Source organism: Microplitis mediator, chromosome 4 (assembly GCF_029852145.1).
Source record: "Microplitis mediator isolate UGA2020A chromosome 4, iyMicMedi2.1, whole genome shotgun sequence".
NCBI lineage: Eukaryota > Metazoa > Arthropoda > Insecta > Hymenoptera > Braconidae > Microplitis > Microplitis mediator.
The window spans coordinates 3613353-3636603 of record NC_079972.1 but is presented as its reverse complement, the minus strand read 5'-3'; the positions used below and the strand labels follow the sequence as shown (position 1 = coordinate 3636603).

At 34.0% G+C, this 23251-nt stretch overlaps 1 protein-coding gene across 8 annotated transcripts in view; it reads right to left on the bottom strand.

The window, feature by feature from the left end:
- Positions 1-23251, bottom strand: part of LOC130666350 (phosphatidylinositol-binding clathrin assembly protein LAP) — a 126253-nt gene that overhangs the window by 34712 nt on the left and 68290 nt on the right. For 5 of the 8 annotated variants that reach the window (XM_057467240.1, XM_057467235.1, XM_057467237.1 and 2 more), the window contains 3 exons: positions 21020-21143; positions 20818-20907; positions 19919-20611 (listed from right to left, as the gene is read on the bottom strand). In XM_057467240.1, coding sequence (XP_057323223.1) covers positions 19919-20611; positions 20818-20907; positions 21020-21143 — 907 coding nt within the window. The remainder of the gene's footprint in view (positions 1-19918; positions 20612-20817; positions 20908-21019; positions 21144-23251) is intronic. The other 3 variants (XM_057467239.1, XM_057467241.1, XM_057467242.1) reach the window with 3 other exon arrangements.

Genomic DNA, 23251 nt, shown 5'->3' with positions numbered 1-23251 from the left:
GGGTCATTCCATATCAATTTAACGACACTGCGACAGTGACCCTCTTCGATTTTTTTGAATTTTTAATATGTCTTCATACATTTAGAAAGAAGTCTTCAGCTAAATTTTTAGCTCTTTATCTCCACCCACTTCGAAGTTATCATCTTTGCTTAAAAATGATATATCTTTGACTATAATTATGATAATCTCACTTCATGGGAGGTTATTTTTTTTTATTTTCAACGCTCTTTCTGAAAAATTATTCCAAATCAGAAACAAAAAATTTTTTAATGCTTTTTCGGCCATTTTTAGTCAAAAAATGAGTTTTTTGTTCAATGGGACACTTTTGATTTTTTTTTAAATTCACAAAATTCTAGGGTAAAAAACAAAATTTTTGAGCCATAACTCAAAATGGGATCGTCTTGTTCTCGTCTTGATAAGTTGAGACGAGATCAAGACAAAATCAATAGAATCTCGATCTTGAGTGCAGCCCTAGACAATTGTCATTTTCTCAATATTTCATCGCCGATATCGTTTGAACTAATCGACCGATGTTGAAGATTGCGATGATATTCGACGCAGTTTTTTAGTCTCTAACGCTCCTTGAGCTCAAAAACATTGTTGTGAATACATTTTCAAGCTCTTCGATCTCAATAATACTTTTATATGCCATTTTTTTCTCGAAAAAAACCGTTTTTAGCATTTCTTTCTCCAACTATATCGCGTGAACGAATTAACCGATTTTGATGGTTGAGGGGGCAATCGACGTATTTCATTGAATTCTAGAACTGATAAGATTTCGGAATTTTTTGGTTGAGTTGTTTCATAGATATCTATGACCTGGTCACCACGGCAGCCCAAGTTTTAAATGGAAAATACGTGTATTTTAAAAATCTTAAACTTGGTACATATATCCCTTCTATTGTAAGGTATAAGCTGGTAACTTATGATTTTTTTTCATACTCAATTTTCGGATTTATGATTCATGAAAAATTCTACTTTTAACTTGATTTTCGGAGTTTTAATTAATGACAGAATTTATATGATTCTGTAAAACTTTTTTTCAATATTAAATGTAAGTATGTAACTTTTCTGCGAATGAAACCACAGCATGATTGCACTTCCGGATCATAACGGTCACCTTTAAAAATAAGCTGAAACAACTTTTCTTTATTTTTATCACGACACTGACGTAAATATAAAATATATTTTCAATTTTACAGTATCAATATACTGAGATTTAAGTTTAGAATTTTTTTATAGAGGACTCTCAATTCTAGCATGTCTTTAGTAGTCGAATTAAAAGACACAGCCGGTAACGACATTGGCACATACTTTTATAATGACTTAAAAATTCCTAGACGGTCTCGAAAACGTAACTGATTATTTTCAATATATTTCAGATAAATCATCATGAAAGTGAAGATATTTGAGGACTCAGGAACGAATACTGACACACACACACGTAAATCAGAGGGTGATGTATCTGATACTGAAGTGCCATCATCTCATCCAACCACCACATCATCTGATTCATTATCATCTCCATTAAAAATGGCATCGACAACGATTTTGGTCGTCCATCTTCTGTGCTCTATCAACAGAGTGCAAACACCACGCCAGCGTCAGCAATGTTCGAGACATTGACGAAGTTTATGAAAGACGAGTTCAGCAAGCTTCATCCTCGCATTGATCGTGTCACGAACCAACGTTCTACGGCCACGTCAACAGTATCCGTGTTAATTAATTAATTAATTAATGTAACGGGACCGAAGTCCACCTCCGTTTTATCTGACGCCATTTCTACGCCCTTTTGAGCATACACGTGTCGCGACGTCATCCCCATCTTCCGATCCAGATGATACTCTTAGTCAAAAAAATATAATCAAGTGACGACTAAGGTGGACATTTACCGAAGATATAATCAAAAATCCTCGTTGCGCGTGGTATCTAACCACAGACACCATGAGTCCTACTTCTCTTGGGCCAAACACTACTTCCATCTCAAGAAATGAAGAGACTCTGGCCGCAGTGGGCTTGGAAAGGCCCCCCATGATACCAGACTCCCAGCGCTGGTCAACATGGTTGCTTATAGAAGTTGTGGGACGCAACTTCTTCCCATACCCTATGTCCCTAGTAGCAATGGAATTGGGCAAGATTCTTCGGCAAGATAAGGTACTGGCGGGTAATAAGGCCTAGCTAAGGGAGATTTTGAATAGAATCGAAAATATTGCATTCCATTATCGAAATGTATCATTAATCTTTATTTCAATACATAAGCCATCAAATATAATGAAGTAATGGTAATTTATACTACAAACAAACAAAAAATTAAACTTTTACAAAAACCATACGAATAGACCTTATTTTACTACGGTAGGGTAATAAGGCCTATGGGTTAAACAAACTGGAATAGTTTAATTATACTTAATAAAATTGGTATAAGAGATGAATCATCACTTAAATTTAGCAACAATACTTTTTTAAAGGCAGAAGACTAGATTGTTTTGTTCAACAGCACTTAAAACTATCAGTATACTTTTTAAGAGTCAGAAGACTAGATTGTTTTTTATAATTTCTTCTGCGCTACGATATCATATGACGGATGATGAAATAGAGAAGATAGAGAACGTGGTATCGGGACTCTATAAACTTGTCGTAACATCTTCATGCAAGACCCTTCTACTAAAGTAGCCTTTAACGAAGACGCTATTTTAAATATCATTTCTGTCACTTAGGCCTTATTACCCGACAGGCCTTATTACCCGCGGGTACCTTACTTGGAGAAGAACTCTGTAAAGAACCGGACAATTCTCGACCAAGACACTTGATCAAGATTCTTTATCCAGACTGGCGGCAGGCTTGAGCCAGTCTGGAAACCAGAATTTGACCAGAATCTTGGCCCAGAGTCTTGACATAGACTTGCGCAAGAAACGCAAAAGACGACGAGCGCGCACCTATTCCCATCCTTTCCATTTAAATGTGAAAAGTATAGTATTGCAGTGGTTCTCATTTATAGTCTAGTGAACAAGTTTAAAAATGTTATTTTTTTACAATTACGCATTGAGTGTGTAGTAATGCCTACAAAAATTTATTTCCAGAATTTTTTAGCACTTAAAAAATTTCTGAAGTTTTTTAATAGATTAAGACGAATAATTAAAATTATAAACAATGGGAATAGAATTCCGGAAGTTGTGACAATTTCGTAAAAAATTAGTTCTTCTTTAATAATCGTTTTTTAATTTTACGCTACCTCTATTAATTTTGGAGTTATTGCTAATAATCAGAGTCTCTCTTTTTTTATATTTGTTTTTGACTTATAAAAATTGATATTTTTATTTAAAAAAAAACTAGATTCATTTTCTACAGAGAACTCACTTCTCGACTGCAGTATTGTAAATGAAACTAATGTAGAATGATAACCTCTACTCTATAGGATAGTGTCAAAGTTTAGCGATAGACGGCCCCAGATTTCTGGTCAAATTCTTGACACATTCTGACCACAGTCTGGCTCAAGTCTTGACCAATAATCTTGTTCAAGAATCCGGACCAATTCTTATACAATTCTTGATCTGAAATCTTTCTAAAGTATCTTGATCCATGCTGGCACAAGGCTTTTACCAAATTGCTACTAGGGGTATAGGGCTTCCTCCACTTGTGCATCCGTGTTAGCATGATTTGACACTCAGTGGATGCAACGCATTAATAAGAGACTAGAAAATCTCTAAATAGTAGTCAAAACCAACACAAACCACGTCGCGAACTTCAAGACACAGTTGGAGTCTCTAAAAATACCACCAGCTGCTCAAGAACCTAACTCCATCACCACACGGAGAAAGTATACTTGTTTGGAATGCTATGATGTCATAGTAGTGCCAGTCCACATTGGTCAACTGTTGGAAATTGAAATAAACACATGCAAAATTTACAATGGCCATAGTAAAATCGACAACGACTATTTCACAAACTACTGTGACTATTAGATATTATACTATGGTCATCGCGATTTCGAAATATGGTTATTTCAATTTCCGACAGGTGGCCAACATGGTCCGCCACTACTATAAAACCATATCATTTCAAACAATACTATTTTTTTTTTAATCGTTCAAGTGTATAGCCGCATTTACGGCCTTTTATACTTTTTGCCTTTTTATATCGTAACTGCTTTCTTTTTCTGCCTTCAATGTGCGGCTGTGGCCTGACTTGTGCTTATACTGTACGGTACCATTACGGTGGTACGCTACCCCCCATCTTGGCTGTGGGAGTATAGCGGCAAGGGAAACCACAGAGAAAACCATTGCCAGTACAGTTCGGTTTGGGTGAGGCTCTAGTGATCGATAAAATTCCCATTTTACCGATCATGCTTGATGCTGCTTAACTTGGGCGATCGCCCGAGCCACACGAGAACCGCTCGGCTGTCTCTGCCGCTTTTTCAAGCAATACTAATTTATCCGTGCAACCTTACGGCTCAACTTCATCAGCGAAGTGAGCAGGTCCAACAAAGTCAGCAGATAATAGAAAAAATTAAACTGCCAAGTCCAAAGGAATTTGCTGAAAAGCTTCAAGCTGTCTTTCGGGACTTAATCATTTGACACTGGAGTTAGTTGCCAGTCAACGCAAACATCGATCACGACCTCAGTGCCTGCTAAAAGATGATATGATATGGATGCCACACCAACCAACAAAACCGTGGTCCCATTACTTACTGCTCAGTCTTCAGCTTGTGATCCAAATCCAGGACTTAAGATTCGAGAAGGTGCACATCAATGTCCAACACCTGCAGACGCGAGATTTGCACCATTATCATTGCTAGCTCGAAGAACGGCTCGTCATGTATTAAATGAGGAGGAAACCAAAAAGCTGCAACCTTCAGAAGCCATCTCCAAGGACATTCAAGCCAAGTTACCAATAGTGACTGTTGTCCGCGTTACGGTATTCTCAGACCATAAACGTACCAAAGTACCAGGATCCATTGTTGCGTAAAAATGCATATCAGCAATTTGTGGCTGGATTGAGTTCCGTACCATCTTCGACTTCTACGTCAGCATCTACTGATACGTCAGCGCAAGTCGTGATTAACAATGGTACTACTTCATGGACTTCAAAACATGCTGTAAAGCAGAACGCGGTATTTGACGTGTCTTATTGAATTTTATAGCTAAGTAGACTTTAAAATTGATCAATTTTTTAACTTCCCGCGAAGAAAATCGATGATTTTCAAAACATTCGGGAAGTTATTGTTTTAGGCCCGATTATCGAAAGTCGAGTTTTCATCAGATGTCGACGTTTCGAGGTCCTAGGAAGCTACTCTGACTATTTTCAGAATGATGTCCGAGTGTATGTATGTGTGTGTGTGTGTGGATGTGTGTGTGTGTGTGTGTGTGTGTGTGTGTGTGTGTGTGTGTGTGTGTGTGTGTGTGTGTGTGTGTGTGGGTGGGTGGGTGTGTGTGTGCATGTGTGTGTAAGAGAGTGTGTGTATGTGAACGATTAACTTTTTAACTAATAAATCGATTTGGATGGTTGGAGCGGCAATCGAAAGAGCTTGTTGGCCATCAACTTTCCTAAAAACTTGTAGTTTTTTAGGAACTCAAAACGTTCACGTCTGATAAAAATTTAATTTTGGTAAATCGGGGTGAAAAAAAAAAACTTCCTGAATTTTTGAAAATTTGCAATTTCCTTAGTAGGAAGTTCAAATATTTTTTTTTAACTTTCCGCTAAGAAAATTGAAAATGGGAAGTTGTTGGTTTCTGTCCGATTTTCGAATATCAAATTTTTCATAGATCTTGACGTTTTGAGGTTCTTGGAAGCTATTCTGACTAATTTTAAGATGATGTCCGAGTGTATGTGTGTGTATGTATGTACGTACGTGTGCAGGTGAATATTCTATAACTTTCGAACGGATAAAGCGATTTGGTTATTTGAGGTCAGGTTTGAAGCAGCTCATTAATTTCAACAATTTGTAAAAAATCGAGCACAATCGGTACAGTATATTCGAAGATATTCCAAAATCTAATAAGCTCTAAAACTTTATAAGCTGTCTTGAATGCCATCTCAACCATCGAAATCGAGTCATTAGTTCAATAGAAACCGTTGTCGAAAAAATTGCAAAAAATGTTTTTTTCTAATAAAATCTGAATTGTTGAGCTAATTGATAAAAGTTTTTTTTAACTGTTGGCAGTTAAAGTACTGCGTAGAATGTCATCTTGAACGTCAAAATCAATTTATTATTTTCAAAGATATTGCTGATATAAAATAAGAAAAACAACGATTTACTCAATTATTTGTATTTGTTATTGTTTATTACTTGAATTGTCGCAATGAAAGGTGCTTCATTACTATTTTCCAGCTTGAAGAGCTCAAACATATATTAACAATAATATTGTCGAGTTTATATTTGTCGTTAAAGGAATCACGGCTTTCCGGGTCTACTTAATTGACTTTTTAGATTGTATTCATCATCACAAAAAAAAAAAAAAAACATTCTCGAGCTCTTGAGCTCGAAAATAGTGGGAAGTTTTACGGCTGGCCTACAGGATCAGGCAGTTTCCAGATTTTTTTTCTCGTTTCTCTCGATTATTTTGGAAATTATTAAATCGATCTATTTCAAAATATTTTTAGCTGTAAAACTATAAGCCACGCCGAATGCCGCCTCAACTATCAAAACCGGATTATCTGTTTATAAGATATCAGTGTCAAAACAATTTTAATAAAGTGATTTTTTCTAATAAACTCAAAAATTGCAAAACTGATGGCTTCTTGAAGATTTTAGGCGTCAGAGACTGAAAAACTGTGTCGAAAGGCACTCTAAACATAAAAAACGGTTGATTAGTTTGAAAAATATCAACGATGAAAATTAAAAAAAACGCAGCTCGTAGTGGGGGTCGAGATTAAGGGCAAGTTCCAAGTTAATGAAATCCGACTTGATTTATAAAATATTAATTAAATTATAAATTGTTAATTAAAGTTAATGGACTTCGACTGTGATTTACTTTCATTCAAGAATTTTCTATTCAAATTTTATGGTTAATTATCCAATGTATTGTACGGAGCAGCAAAATATGGACTTCCTAACTATTATTTGATAGTTTTAATGGTTGCATGCATTTTAAGTGTTCATTATTTTTTGATGGACAATTTAGTATAAGTGGAATCTGCCTGCTTTTTTTCTGTAAACCAGTGCAGTTCATGGAGATAGTCTTTTTGTTTAACTGATTCTCTAATTTTTTGCTCAGATCGAGGAATTTTATTATATCATTCAGACCAAATTATATTTGTCAGTTCGCTGTTGTACGATTTGTTATTTCTTATATTAATTATTGCAATACTTTTTATTTCTATATTTAATCACGAGTATCATACATTCTTCAAACAAAATCATGATTTTATGTTATTTTTAGATATACTTTCGCACAGTGATGTTACTTGCAAATGTTGACATGTCGCTAGCTGTCGGTCGAACTCAACAGGGACTCGATAGTTTTTTCAAATCTTAACAAAAAACAAAATTATTGATCAAATAATAAGTGTGTTCAATTACATCAAAAAATTAATGGGGGAATCAAGTATTAATTCTTAAATGAATTCCTACGTCAAGTTCTCTGATGGATTCTCAGATGATTTCTAACAAAAGAATCCAGATATCCACATTTTCTTTCATAGATTCACGGAAAAAAGAGCAGTTGAAAAATTACAGTTTCTACAATAAAAACAGGCCTTCGGGGCAAAAATCTTTAAACATTGAAGTTTAAACTGTAATTTTAGAAATTTTTTGTAGTAATAAAATTAATACAATTTTAAGCGACAAATTTTACAGTTTAAAATATAATTTTAGTTACATAAACTTTAAAAGCATTATTTCCTTTTTATTTTGAATTCTTGCTTTATTTAAAAATTAATAGTTGATACGTGAAACTGAATAAATTAAGATGTATTTGTTGCTTTCTGAAATAATACCTCTTATTTATTCATTACATAAAAATAATGACATAAAATATATGACTTGACGCAATCACGTCTAACGAAGGACTGTCTATAAAACGAATTGTTATTGAATTAAGAAAGACTTAAAAATAAAATGTGAATACTCTCTTACAAATTAATTCAGTTAAAATAACATTTTCAATTGTTCAATTTACTATTCTGTAAAGTAGTGTTCTTCTTAAGATATTGAATTTACAAATTACAGTTTGAGCTGTGATATTTCTTAGATCATTTATCATTCTCAAAAATTCATAACTCACAGTGTAATTTAAATTATTAAATAGAAGTTTTCATCGTTGAGATTGATTTTTAACTAGTATAGTTTTGTGGTACTATTCATCTGCAATAGTCATTATTATCGATGAATATAAATGAATAAGCTCAATACTAGAGGAAACTAAAAATCAAAGTCCAAAAACTTTTGGAAACTTGTCTTATAGTAAGAAAAATTTGCCATATCCTGTAGCTTTGCAACATCGAGTACGGCAATATCGATATTTTTGGTCATATCCGGATAATATTCATGAACCAGACATGGGATTAACTAATTCTGTCGTAACAAAAAAAATTTGACTGTATGAAATTGTAAAATTTTGAATCTTAAACTTTAGCTATCATTGTTCTGAGTATCAAATTTCGAAAAAAAAATATTTGTTTATGTCTAATCAAACTGTATTGCTAATATTTCATAAGTTAGCATCCCTGGTTAAAAAAGAGAATTAAAAAGGATTAAGCCATGTAACGTGGCCATTTAAGAGAGGATTGGCAGTATTAAAAAGGATTAAAAATGTTGAAAAATTAATTCTTTTTAATCCTTTTTAATTCACTTTTTTAACCAGGGATTTTCGGAGTATAGGTTCAAGCAAAAGAAATACTTTTTACTACATGAAACTGTAATAAGATTTCTTTGCCTTAGGAAATATAATTTGAAGAATATGTAGAAAAAATTACAGTGTGAGATTGTAATTTTTAGAACTAAATTTAAAATTATAAAATCTGGTTACTATTGAGAGCTGGATAATATCGAGTTTGAAACTGTAATATTTGTTATGCATGAATAAAAATGTAATTTTTACAGTTTTAGAGTTGCAGCGCTTTACTACTATACGAAACTGTAATAAATACTCAAATATGAGTTCACTTTTTCAACTGCTCCTTTTCCCGTGTTCCTATATAGATCCCACATGGACTTTTTTGTTGTAGACAAATTTTATGATAAAGTATGTTTGAATGTTAAAAACTGTTTTAAAAACTAAAGTTTTTTTTGTTTACTGTTAAATAAGTAGTTATCTTTTGGAAAAATACCTTTTGAATTCACTAGATCCTGTCCGGGACTATTTTCCAAAGCTATTTTTCCAGGTCTATTTTATCCAAGATTATGTTTTCCAGGACTATTTTTTCCAAGGCTACTTTTTCAGTGATTCCATCTAATGAGTACAAAAATGCCAAAAGAAAAAAAATTAAAAAATAATTTCACTTCTTAAAATTAATGAAAAACCTTCGAATAAAATAAAGTTGATCTATTAATTTTTGTTAAGCAAAAATTATAATCTTAATCTCTTCGGACACAGTGGGCAAAAAATAACAGAATAATCTGTGACAGTGCGCTTTTATTTTCGACTTGAAAATCGAGCGTGAATATTTAAGTCATCCTACAGCCATCTACCACACTAATTGTATGTTAATTGACACCCGAGATCGAATTCTACTTGAATTTAGATGACAGTGGGGTAGTTCTACGTCACCACAATTCACCTATAAAAGGGCCAACAAACTCACTCAGAGACTTAGGCCCTGGCTACCACCTAGAGTGGACCAGTAGGGTAGTGGACTGATAACGCTTGACGAGGTCCCTACTCTACAACCAGAGCTCATTAAAATTTATTTGAGCAGGCTTAACAATAAGTCTAGCCATATCTAGTCATTTAGTCCCAGTAACGAGTTTAATTTAATTTATTGTATATCCTTAAGTTTGGTCGTCCGGTGTTAATAACCGCAGTGCTTATATTCAAATATTATTTGAAGAACGTTGAATTGGCCATATAAGCATAATTTGAGCCAAATTTCTACACGTTGTCATTTAGTGTAAAGTTAAAATAAAATTGAGTTGTGCCGATAAAATTTTAGAGTGTTACCGCATCGTTGCTGTTCATTTCCTGAGGTTTTCTACCACCGAAGATTGGACCTAAATCGATGCTGCCTACGCTTCTCGCGTAGGTTATTTTCCACCTACAACTTCAGGGATAAAACACGCAGTAAGATACACCGTAAGTGGGATTCCGTTTTCCCCAATTAAAATTATACTTGGTCTCCTCTCGCGTGAATTAAAATATTAAGACTTACATACTAAATTTGATCTATATTAATTCAATAAAATAAAATTGGGGAAAAATTGATTAAATAAAATATTTTCTTTGAAAATAATATAAAATCAAATCTTTACTGAATAAACCACCAAGCTTCTTTCCTTTTATAATTGATAAGCGTAGATTTCAGGGGGACAAAGCGAGCCCCCCTCACCCCCACACGGAGAGAATTATATTGTAAAAGTTATCATCTAGTTATAGTACAATTTTTCAACTGAATTATATGATTGATAATATCATTTAAATTATTAAATAAACAATCCGAATGGTAGTATCTACCATCTATATGGTACAGTTTACAATTATTTATGATAACCAGAAATTATAACTGTTATTATATTAAATAATTATTACTATTATAAAAAATCGTAATTCTTAATAACCTGATGGTAATGGTTACTATCAGCCTAAATAATGATGACCATCTAAGCTAATAAAAAATTAATATATAAACGTTATAGTCTGACACTTGTCTATGTGTAATTTGTTTAACTGGGGAAGTGATTAATTTCACACACACACACACACACATCTACCTACGCATGTACACATGCACGCACGGATGCGCACACATGTACATACACACGAGTGCGCGCACTTACCCGCACTCATGCACACACATGCACACATGCGCACACGTGCACACGCTTACCCGCACACATGCACACACGTGCACTCGCTTACCCGCACACATGCACACACGTGCACTCGCTTACCCGCACACAAGTGCGCACGCTTACCCGCACACATGCACACACGTGCGCACACTTACCCGCACACGTGTGTACACATGCGCACACTTAACCGCACACACGCGCACACTTACCCGCACTCATGCACACATACGCACAAATGCGTACACTTTCCTGCACACATGCACACACACACACACGCGCGTGCTTGCGTGTGCACTCATACACCCACATGCACACACACGCGAGCGCACTCATGCACACACTCACGCGAGCACACTCATGCACACACACATTCTCAGTTAAGAATTTTTACAACTTTGAATGGTACGAGTTTCCATCTTCTATTGTAACAATTACAATTTTCAATAATTACAATTAGCATCTTCGATAGTAACCGTTATCATCATTAATTGTTACTGTTATCATTTTCAATTGTAATACTGATCATTATAACCTGAAAAATGTTATTACCATCTTAGATAGTTAAAATTACAATTTTGGTATTGTAGATACAATAATTAATTTCTCTCCGTGCAGCTCACAAAATAAATTAATTTAAGTTAATTATAAGTAACCTTAGGCCAAGACAAGAGCTAGCCCAGTGACTTGGCCACCGGTTATAAATCCGACATTGTTGGTTAAGGCAGCATTCGATGGGTGTTTGAGACTTTTAGAGCTAATTGAATTTTGTAATCAATCCGTAAAGCACGATAAAAATTATCCAAAAGAAAACACTTTTTCAAAAATGTTATTTTTGGAATAACATAAAGCGTACTGTACCAATCAAGCTCAATTTTTCACAAAATCTAGGAATCGATAAGCCGCTTCGAATTTCTCATGAAAGATGTAAGTCAGTTCATCCGTTTTAAAGTTATAAATGTTTACATACACTCGGACATCACGTTGAAAATAGTTAGGATAGCTTTTTATAAGTTTAAAACATTGAGATCTGTTCAAAACTTGGTTCTCGAAAACAAGATTAAAACCAACAACTTTTCTTATTTTATTGTAAATTTTCCATTTTCTTAGTGGGAAATTATAAATTACCATTTTCTGCATTTGTTCGGATATTCCATAGATCAAGGTTATTATTTGGATCAAAACGCCTCTTAATGTTTATCTTCATTACTCGGAAAAAAAATATAACTGCTCGAACGATTTTCATTATAGGTACTCGTAGATCGTTATTATAACCATGCGTACACCTATGGTAACGATACTGTATTGTAACTATCCTGTAACTATCTAGCCCAGCGGATCCGAATTACGGTAAATTACCGTAATGTACGGTATTCATAAGACTTGCCTAAATGGCCGTAAAATACGGCACATTACAGTAATTTACGGTGTTTTGCGGCAAATTCGCAGTAAAATTGTGGCAATTCGCCGTAAAAATTTGCAGCATTACTGCGATATTTGCCGGTATAAGTGCGGTGTTTTACGGCAAATTTGTGGTATCATTGCAGCATTTTATCGTAAATTACTGTAAGTTGCCTAAATTATCCCATTTTACCATTTGATACATCTACTTTTCATATTTTTTCTAAAAGCTGAGACTTTATCTCATAAAATATGTTATTTTAACTATGTGCATGTTTTTCGTTTGAACAAAACTAATAATTATTTATACACATGCCATTGATTTGATAGTTTTATCAAACTGTAATCGTACATTGTGTGACAAGTGATGAAACAAAATGATTTCAGACGAGGATGAAGTTGGCTATCCAAGCCGTAGGCAAAAGCTGACATTATTCGCAGTCTGAAGTCATGTTTCATTCCGTGTTACACACTACGTTTTTCATGATTACCTGCATTGGAACTTCAAGTCTTAGTGTCAGTAGCCAGTCAGAAATAAGTTAATGTAAAACTAATGGTGTGATCAACTATTAAAAAACGCGTAAATTATGATATACAATTCAGAATTAAGTAAAAACTATAAATACTACTTATTATTTACACTGATTTTCATAAAAATTAATCTTATAGTCAGTGAAGTTCATTTATTAATAGTCTGAAATCATTATTAAACGAATAACAAGTATCAGAGTTCAAATTACGAATGACTTCCGCCAGCGGGAAGAAATGTTGCTTGTTTCGTCCCAAAAGATGAAAACCATACGTTTCTGTCCGCTGACTGGTCATTTGCAATTCACGTGTTCGCCTATATTCAGTCGCGACATTGGTCTGAAATTAGCTTATTTTAAATGGCTGTATTTATTAATACGTCTGGACTACTAAAAATTTTACCGGCTTTGATTTGACTCTCATAAAGAATGATGAGTATTTACAAAAAATGGTGCATTAGACGTACAATCCTTAGGGTCAGATACGGTGAAAGGTACACAAGCAATGCAAATTTTATCACCTATTATTAATAGCTTAAGATATGCTTGTATTAAAAATGTATCAACATCCTCAAAAAGTTCAAAAATTAAAGTATTTTAATTTTACAGAGTGAACATTTTATTTAATTTTGTTTGAACAAAAAATATGCACATCGTAAAAATTTCAAATTTTATGAAAGAAAGTATCAGCTTTGATCGAATTTTAAAGAGTCTTCTGTAACTTATAATCAAAAATGCATATTTTTATTGAAAAGCTGAGAATTTTCACTACAAAGAACTGTCATGTGCTCATTTTTATAAACAAATTTTCTACTTTAAAAAAATCAAAAAAAACTTTAGCGAATTTGTTTTTGAAGTTTTCAAGACATATGTATTGTAATGGCAAAAGAGGTGAAGTGCCTTCTATGGAGCGCCAAACCAGCAAATACCACCCTCTCCGTGGGTTTTGCCACCAGTACTCCAACCGTTAGCAGTATCACCTAAATAAAGCTCTGCATCACATTACACGTTGCAATGATGTGGTTGCAGGAAGCCAATAGGTACCTCTGTGACTTCCCAACGAGATTATACGAACTTTGATTTGGCTTTATAAAAATTTGAGTAGCTTTTAACCTCGAACAATGTAAAATTCATTAGTGGCTGAACAAGTAAGATAGTAGCTTGTTCAAAACTGAATATTAACGAGTGGAGGAAGTCCTTTACATAGGGTACGGGGAGAAGTTGCGTCCCACCACTTATCCATAAGCAACCATGTTGACCAGCGCTGGGAGACTGTTACCACGGGGGACCTTTCAATGCCCACTTTGATCAGAGTCCCTTTATTTCCTGACAGGGTCGTGGTGTTTGGCCCACAGAGGTAGGACTCGTGGTGGCTGTGGTTAGATACCACGCGCAATGAGGATTTTTGATTGCCTCCGGTTAATGTCCACCTTAGTCGTCACTTGATTATATTTTTTTGCTAAGAGTGTCGCCTGGGTCGAGAGATAGGGATGACCACGCAGCGCGTGTATGTCCAAAAGGGCACGCAAACGGCCTCCAGTAAAACGAAGGTGGACTTCGGTCCAGTTACATCAATTCATTAATATATATTGTAATGACATTTTTCACGTGATTTTGTGTCCTGAAAACTACCGCTGTACGTATAAATGTCCTGACTTTAAATTAAAGTGCGCGCTCCAGCTGGTTAGAGACTGACTAATAAATCTCAGCGCAGTACGCCGTCACTAAAAACTTAAAATAACGGTGAAAAAACATCGACACTTAGAAAATAATAGTCTAAGATCCGATGAGAGATCGACCTTCACCGATTTGTTTACCAGATGAAACGTATGTTTTATCAAATATTATCGATGAAAAAACAAATCGGGATTGTATTGCCGATTGAAATATGGTCAAGGCAATTTTCGATGAAAAAAACTATAATTAAAATTTTTATTCGTGTTTCACTCTCTTGTTTACCGAACGAACTTAAGAGAAATCAAATTTATATAGCACAAGGGATATGCAAACTGTAACGGGGTAAAAATTTAAATTTTCAAATTTAAATCAACCTGATTTCCCGCGGTTGATTAATTACCCTGAGTACCCCATATGCGTTACTATTTCATCGACTTGTCGCCGGGCGCGCTAATTTAAGGGGCTCGTCCCCAAGACCCAATTAGAAAATAAATTGGAGCGTCGGATTTTCCGATAAGGGCCGAAGGATCGCAAACTTAGATTTGATAAGTGAGTGACAAGAGTGAAGATGGACACAGTCGGACGGACCGGCAGATCAGTTGGACGGGTGACTGCACGTGAACAGCAATAGAGTAAATTGTAATAAACTTGGAATAGAACGAGGGAGAGTTACAACAATTTTACAAGACTGAATTTAAAAGTGCTGTGAAAATAGTGATAAACGATAAAAATTATAATTAATTAAATTTATTAGTAATGGAAGTCAGTTCTTGTTGTGAAATTTGTTTATTAACGTGAAGACAAGTTGTAAATGAATTAAAGAGAGATAGCGTCAGTCGTTGGCGTCAGTTTTTCAGCGTCACAAAATTCTTTACTCAAAAACTGATGTTTGAAAAACTGAAAGTATATAAAATTGTCGTGTTGATAAAAGTGTCGTTATTAAAATGTAAAAGAAATAAAATTGTAGAGTCAGTAATTTTATAAATTAAAAATTTGCGGATATAAATTTAGTCCAGTGGACAAATAAATAAAATTGAGGTTAATTAAAAGTGTGCGTGAATTTAGTCGGGAAAATAATACATTGTAAACGTGTGTGTGTGTGAGTGTGAATAAAGTCCTGGGGACTAAAGGAATAAAAATGTGTGTATGTGTGTGAGAAAATTTAAATTTCCGGTGAAAATATTTTAAAATAATAGATCCAGGGGATCTGGCAAGTTGCCAATTGATTTTAAAATTAATTGATCCAGGGGATCAGGCCAGTGGCCAAATTTTCGTGAAAATCCGGGGGACAAATTTCATTTTGTTGAGATCCAGGGGATCAGGCCGGTGGCCAAATTAGTTATAAAAGTCCAGGGGACTCGTTCGTGTAATTAATAAAAGTCCGGTGGACAAACTTGTTAAAAATAATTATAAGGAATATAAAAGCCCGGAGGGCAAAATTGTGATTTGGTAAATAAAAATTGAAAATTATGTTGATTTAAATTGTGTGAAAAAAATTAATTTAATCCCTCAATCTCCTCACTCTTATATTTTTCAACGACCCTAATTTTCAAAAATAACATCTCCGGTTCTGGAAGGCCGAGACTTATCTTCCAGTGGCGCCCTTATAAACATCAATTAATAAAGGGGCCAAACTTGGCATGGTTGAGATATACCCTGTTACAAAACGTTGGATTGCCCATTGTATAAGCCCTAAAATAAACTTGCATTTGATAACATACCTTTTAACTAAACCTAAGTAAATATCATAATTAAAAATTTGTCTATCGGTTGACCCGGCGAACCAGCCTCAAAACTTCCCGCTGTTTTCGAGCTCCGTACGTCAGCTGTGTACGTCCGCTGCCCACTAGGCTGACCTGTCTCGTTCAGATTACGACGATTCTTAACATCTTTTAAAAACTCCGGTTGTAAAAAATAAAATATCATCCGAATTCAATCGTGATTTGGTTATTACATATTCTTTTAATAATCAATGGAAATTATTCTAGTTATAAATTACAAGCGAATTTCACAATAAAATTAATCTTAATTATTCATTGAAAGAAAAAAAATATGCAATTGTATTGACTATCATCAATTTCGCAATAATTAATTGATTCAATTCTTCAATTAATAAAAAAAAAAAAATCGGTCTCTCAGTTGACCCTGCGGGCCAGCCCCAAAACTTCCCGCTGTTTTCGAGCTCGTTGAGCTCGAAAACATTATTGTGAATACATTTTCAAGCTCTTCGAGCTCGCAAATACTTTTGTATGCCATTGTTTTGTAAAAAACCATTTTTTAGCATTTCCTTCTCCCACGATATCTCGCGAACGAATTAATCGATTTTGATGGTTGAGGTGGCAATCGACGCGTTTTATCAAGTTCTGAAGTTGATCAAATTTTGAAATTGATTTATTTAGCCGTTTTTGAGAAATTTCAAAAAAACCAACGAAAAAATTTTTTTTAAATTCTTTTGTCATCGGTTTCTCTTGAACGAATGAACGGATTTTGATGGTTGAGGTGACATTCGACGCGGCTTATAGAGTTTTAGAGCTGATTAGATTTTGGAATCAATCCATCGAGCAAATTGAAAGTTATCCAAATAAAACATTTTCGAAAAAATTTTATTCTTGAAATATCTCTGAACGCACCCTACCGATTAAGTTCAAATTTACGGCTTCAAGACATTAACAAGCCGCGTCGAATGACACCTCAAAGATCAAAATCGGTTCATCCGTTCAAGAGTTATGAATATTTACATACATACATACGTACGTACGTACGTACGTACACATATACATACACTCGGACATCATCGTGAAATTAGTCAGGACAGCTTCCTAGGACCTCGAAACGTCGACATCTGATGGAAATTCGATTTTCGTAAATCGGACCGAAACCAATAACTTCCCGAATTTTTGAAAATTTACAATTTTCTTAGCGGGAAGTTAAAAATTATAAGTAAATCTAGTTTAATTATTTTTTAGAAAAAAAGATCAATTTTAATTATTAGTTGAATTAAAAATTATAAATTAAATTTATTTTAATCATCGATAAAAAAAAAAAATAACTTTAACTACTAACTTCAAAATCAAAATAAATATTCAATTATTAAAATTTTTTCATCAAAAATATTCGATTATTCCTGATTAAAAACTTCAATTAAATCTGATTCAAACTCGATCGGATTTCGATTGTATTTTTTTTGCATAATTATGCATAAAATTATGCAGACATGATTATGCATAAATTATGCTTAATCGTGCATGATTCATACATGACCATGCTTAGTCTTGTCTGCCTTAAGGCTTATAAAACAATAAAAACTAACAGTTTCACAGTAGAGATAACTTTGGCTGATAATGATTAAATTATTTATGGATCTATACAATTTTTCGTAGAGTTAGAGAAAATAATATGTTTTGTTTTAGAAAAATTTGTTATTGACCATACAAAATTTTTCTGTAATGTTGAACATCAGGTGAATATAACTCATATAATGCCTATCCGTGAAAGTGAAAAACTATTATTTCTAACAATAAATCAAATTTAAACAATTCACCATGTATTGCGTGTAGGAAATTATATATGTTATAGTATAAGATTATTAAAAAATAAATTTTAAGCAACAAAATTTTTTAATTATAATTATTATTATACATTCCGAATTATACATTCTCATCCATGATCATACATGATTGAATATCACTTTGTATGAATCAGGCATAGTCATGTATGCTCATGCAAAGTCATACTCAGTCATGCAATCTCATGCATGATAATTAATTTCCCGTTATACAGTCATGCATGATTGGGCATGATTTTACATGGTCATACATGACGTTGCACGAATCATGTGTGACTATTCTTCCCTCGTCTTGCATGATTATGCACGATCGAAGATGATTTTACATGGTCATGCATGACATTGCACAATTCGTGCAGTGTCATGAATGATCGATCATTCATGAATGAGCTTGGTCATGCATGACGTTGCACGAATCATGTGTGATTATTCTTTCCTCGTCATGCATGACCATGCGCAATTGAACATGGATTTGCATGATCGTGCACAGTCATACCTGGTTCATGCACCATCATACCTGAATCATGCACGATCATACCTGAATCATGCAAATTCAGGCATGAGCATTCATGATTAAGCTTGGTCATGCATAATATTGCATGGAGAACGCATGACTATTCTTGCCTTTTCATGCATGATTGAACATGTCTTTGCATGATCGTGAAAAGTCATGCCTGGATCATGCATGATCAGGCCTGATGATTTTTTCCCGGGTAGATTCTGGAATTGATCGATCAAACCGTTTTCAAAATAGTCGAGAAAAAGACAGAATAGAATTTTTGGGAATTTGCAAGTTTCTTCGCGAGATGTTAAAAAAAAATAAAAACTTAGATTGCTAGATTATAGACTATAGACTAATGCTACGTTATAGATTATATACTAATGCATCAAGTCACGATTTTAATTTTGCATTTCCATTCGTTTTGTTGAACATTAATGGGAACGAAAGTTTTGAGAATTTCTTATTTATTTATTATTTTTAACTTTTCAAGTTTTCTAACTTCAACAGACAAAAAAACTTCATTCGAGCTCGAAGAAAATCTAGTGTTCAAGAGAGTACTTTCGAGGTTGGAAACGTAGAATGATACAGAAAAACATTGTAGTTCTCCCAACCACTAAATTAGTAGATATCCCAAGTTGGTGTCAACATTTCTTTACTCCAATTTGCAATAACATAAACTACAGCTGCTGTGGTGGCAACCACAATATTTTTATTCCTGGAACATACGTTTTCAAGCTCCTTGAGCTCACAAATCGCAGAAAGTTTTGGAACTAGCTCGCAGAATAAGCTGATTCCCAGATGTTTATCACGATAAATTTAACAAACTTTAATTAAGTTTTTCCAAAAATAAATAGTCATGTCATACTTATTATTTTACTAAATACTTCACTTAAGTGGCGAAATGTAAAAACTGTGAAATTTTTTTGTGATGTGTTGAATCCCCAATTCTCTTGAAATACACATGAGTAAATTTAGATTATTCTGTAATATACAACCAAAAAATTGACATAACTTACCTAGCACGTTAAAGTACGAGTTTGAGAGAATTCTTACGTAACTTTTGTATATGTTGTGATTATTGTTCACAAAAATGACTTGACCTCATGTGTAAAAATTTCTAATTATATATATATTTTCTTTGAAGTAAAAAAAATTAAAGAAACAGTTCTAGATATATCCATGGAAATATGTTGTTTTTCCCAAATTTTTCTGAATGTAATATAAATAGAATTTCGAATAAAGGTAAAATATCACATTAATTCGATGCATGCAGGTTGTTGATTCTAGGTGATTATGATTATCACCTGTATTTAGATGCTTTGAGGAAAAGCTGCTTCCTATAAGTACTGGAATTTGAGTACTGTAACTCGGTAAAGATCCAGTACCAATAACTCCTTGTCCAACATTTAATGATATCCCTGCATCAATGTCGATACCAGAAAAATTTTGGTGAGATTGGTATTGCGATTGAGTTGATTGGACAGGGAATGACTGTAGCTTGACTGATGTTTGGCGAGATGGAGAACTACCCAAAGCTTTGCGAATACTATCGTTTAAATCATCAAATGCACTTTTAGCAGCACTATTTGTTGAAATAATCTGCTTGGAAGATATTCCAGTGATAGCGGGTGATGCACCATTGATACTAGCAACTGGTGGTGGTGGTCTTGGTGGTGGCATAACAGTTACATTGGACGAGTCGCTTTCTGCAACTTGTATTGTTTCCATTGCAACATCTGACATTGTATTGAGATCAAAATCTCTACAACTTTTTTCCATAACCGCGGTTACGACAGGGTCAGCTCCAAAAAATTCTTTTTGACCGCTTGCACTAAACATATCTCCACCGTTTAGGTGACTACCATCAACGCTAATTTCTGTCGCACTTTTTTGGTTTAATGAACCAAAATTTGCAGTATTTCCAGTCTGAGACGGGAGGGCAGAAAAATTCGCCATAAAAGGGTTCGGTATTGATCCAGACAAATCTTGGATGGCAGCTTGCGCAAAAAGTTATAGCAAACAATTACATTGATTTATCTTTAAGACGATCAACTTTTATTTTGTAAATATTTTGATAAATTTGTCGACATTTACGATTCTTAGAAAATTATAATAATTATATCATAGAAACGAAATCAATGTGTTGACTATTTTAATATAAAAAAAAATGTTGCTATGAAACTTTAATTGATTCTATACTTACTTGTTTGTTGATCGTGATTCCCAAAAGCTGTTGAAAAATTGTTATCTGTAACAAAGTTATTACTTGCTGGAAGAACTGGTACCATGAAACCTACAAAATTGAATGAAATAACATGCATCTACTGAAGCTATATAAATTACATTGCTAATGAAATGAAAGAAACACAAAAAAAAAAAAAAACGACTGATCTATAAACGGTTACCATTAATTATCCAATTATTAGATGATACACCACTTGAAATAACCGGAGCAGACTCTGGTGAAGTAAAAATATCAGCGAATGGATTTCCCGCAAGTTGGAGTAAATCATCAGATGCCTTTTGTACCTGAAATTGAATAGTGTTCAAATTTAGTATTATTTAATAAGACCCAATTATAATAGTAGTAATGGAATTGGGCAAGATTTTTTGGCAAGATACTTGGAGAAGCACTTTGTAAAGAACCGGACAATACTCGACCAAGATACTCGATCAAGATTCTTTATCCAGACTGGCGGCAGACTTGGGCCAGTCTGTGACCAGATTCTTGGCCCAGAGTCGTGACATCGACTTGTGCGAGAAACGCAAAAGACGACGAGCGCGCACCTATTCTCATCCTTTCCACTTGAATGTGAAAAGTATAGTATTGCAGTGTTTCTCATTAACAGTCTAGCCAACAAGTTTAAAAATGTTATTTTTTACAATTACGCATTGAGTTTGTAGTAATGCCTGCAAAAATTAATTTCCAGAATTTTTTAGGCACTTAAAAAATTTTGGAAGTTTTTTAATAGATTAAGATGAATAATTAAAATTATAAATAATGGGAATAGAATTCTTCTTTAATAATAGTTTTTTAATATTACGCTTCCTCTATTAATTTTTGAGTAACTGCTAATAATCAGAGTCTTTCGTTTTTTCTATTTTATTTTGACTTATAAAAATTGATATTTTTATTTGTAAAAAAAAAAAATGTCTTGTCAAATGTAATGACGAATTCAATAAGCTGTCACTCGAATAAAAAAAAATACTAGATTCATTTTTTACAGAGAACTCACTTCTCGACTACAGTACTGTAAATGAAACTAATGTAGAATGATAACCTCTACTCTATAGGATAGTCTCAAAGTTTAGCGATGATGGCCCCAGATTTCTGCTCAAATTCTTGACACATTCTGACCACAGCCTGGCTCAAGTCTTGACCAATAATCTTGGTCAAGAATCTGGACCAATTCTGGTACAATTCTTGATCTAAAATCTTTCTAAAGTACCGTAATCCATGCTGGCACAAGGCTTTTGCCAAACTGCTACTAAGATAGAAATTAATTAGGAGTGGTTAATTTTCCGATAATTGCCGAGGGGTCGCGAACTTAGATTTTATAAGTAAGTAACAAGAGTGAAGATACACACAGTCGGACGGACCGGCAGATCAGAAGGACGAGTGACCGCACGTGAAAATCAGCAGGTAAATATAAAAGCTTGGGAGGTTAAGTGAAACCTTCCAGAAGCTATCAGTCTTTCGTATAATTCATCCTTGTATCCAGCAGGAAGCCGATACAATAAAATTAAAGAGCTAATTTTGACTGAATTTTCACAGATTAATAAATAACCAAAAAATATTTAATCGGAGGAAGATACGAGATCGAAACTGACACGGAAATCGGCAGGAGAATTCAGGAGACGCCACGATACTTTTGGATCTTGAAAATTTTATCGGAGGTAAATAAATTGTCGGCTGGAAGCCAGAATGTATTATTAATTAATAAGAACAATGATTATTAAGTAGTTAATGCGTGGGCAATCGCCATTTCCGAGTTAAAATATTACGAGGAAATTTTTGGCAGGAAAGCCAGAATTGATTAATTATAAAATAATTAATAATTATTAATTATTAATTGTTAATTATAAAATATTTACATACGGTCTAGGTTCGATTCAGTTCGGGCTATCTACATTTTTCTCAATTTATCTATAAATTGTCTTATTGAGAAGGTTATTTGCATATTTGCATGTTTAGGTTTCCACTATATTTCAATGATGTATTACCGTACGATGGACCGTTGTCGAAAGAATTAAAAAAATTTTTTTTTTAGTTTTTTTGAAATATCTCAAAATCGACTCGATAAATCGAATTCAAAATTTGATCAGCTTTAGAACTTGATAAAACGCGTCGATTGCGACCCCAACAGTCTCAATCGGTTTATTCGTTTGAGAGATATCGTTGGAGAAAAAATGGTAAAAAACTAATTTTTTCGAAAAGAACGGCATACAAAAGTATTTTCGAGCTCGAAGTGCTCGAAAATGTATTCACGACAAAGTTTTCGAGCTCAAGGAGCTCGAAAACAGCGGGAAGTTTTAGGGCTGGCCCGTAGGGTCAACCGATAGACAGATTTTTTTTTAAAGATCTTGACATTAAAATAGTAATAACTAGAAAACAATGCGGAATTTTAAAAAACTTT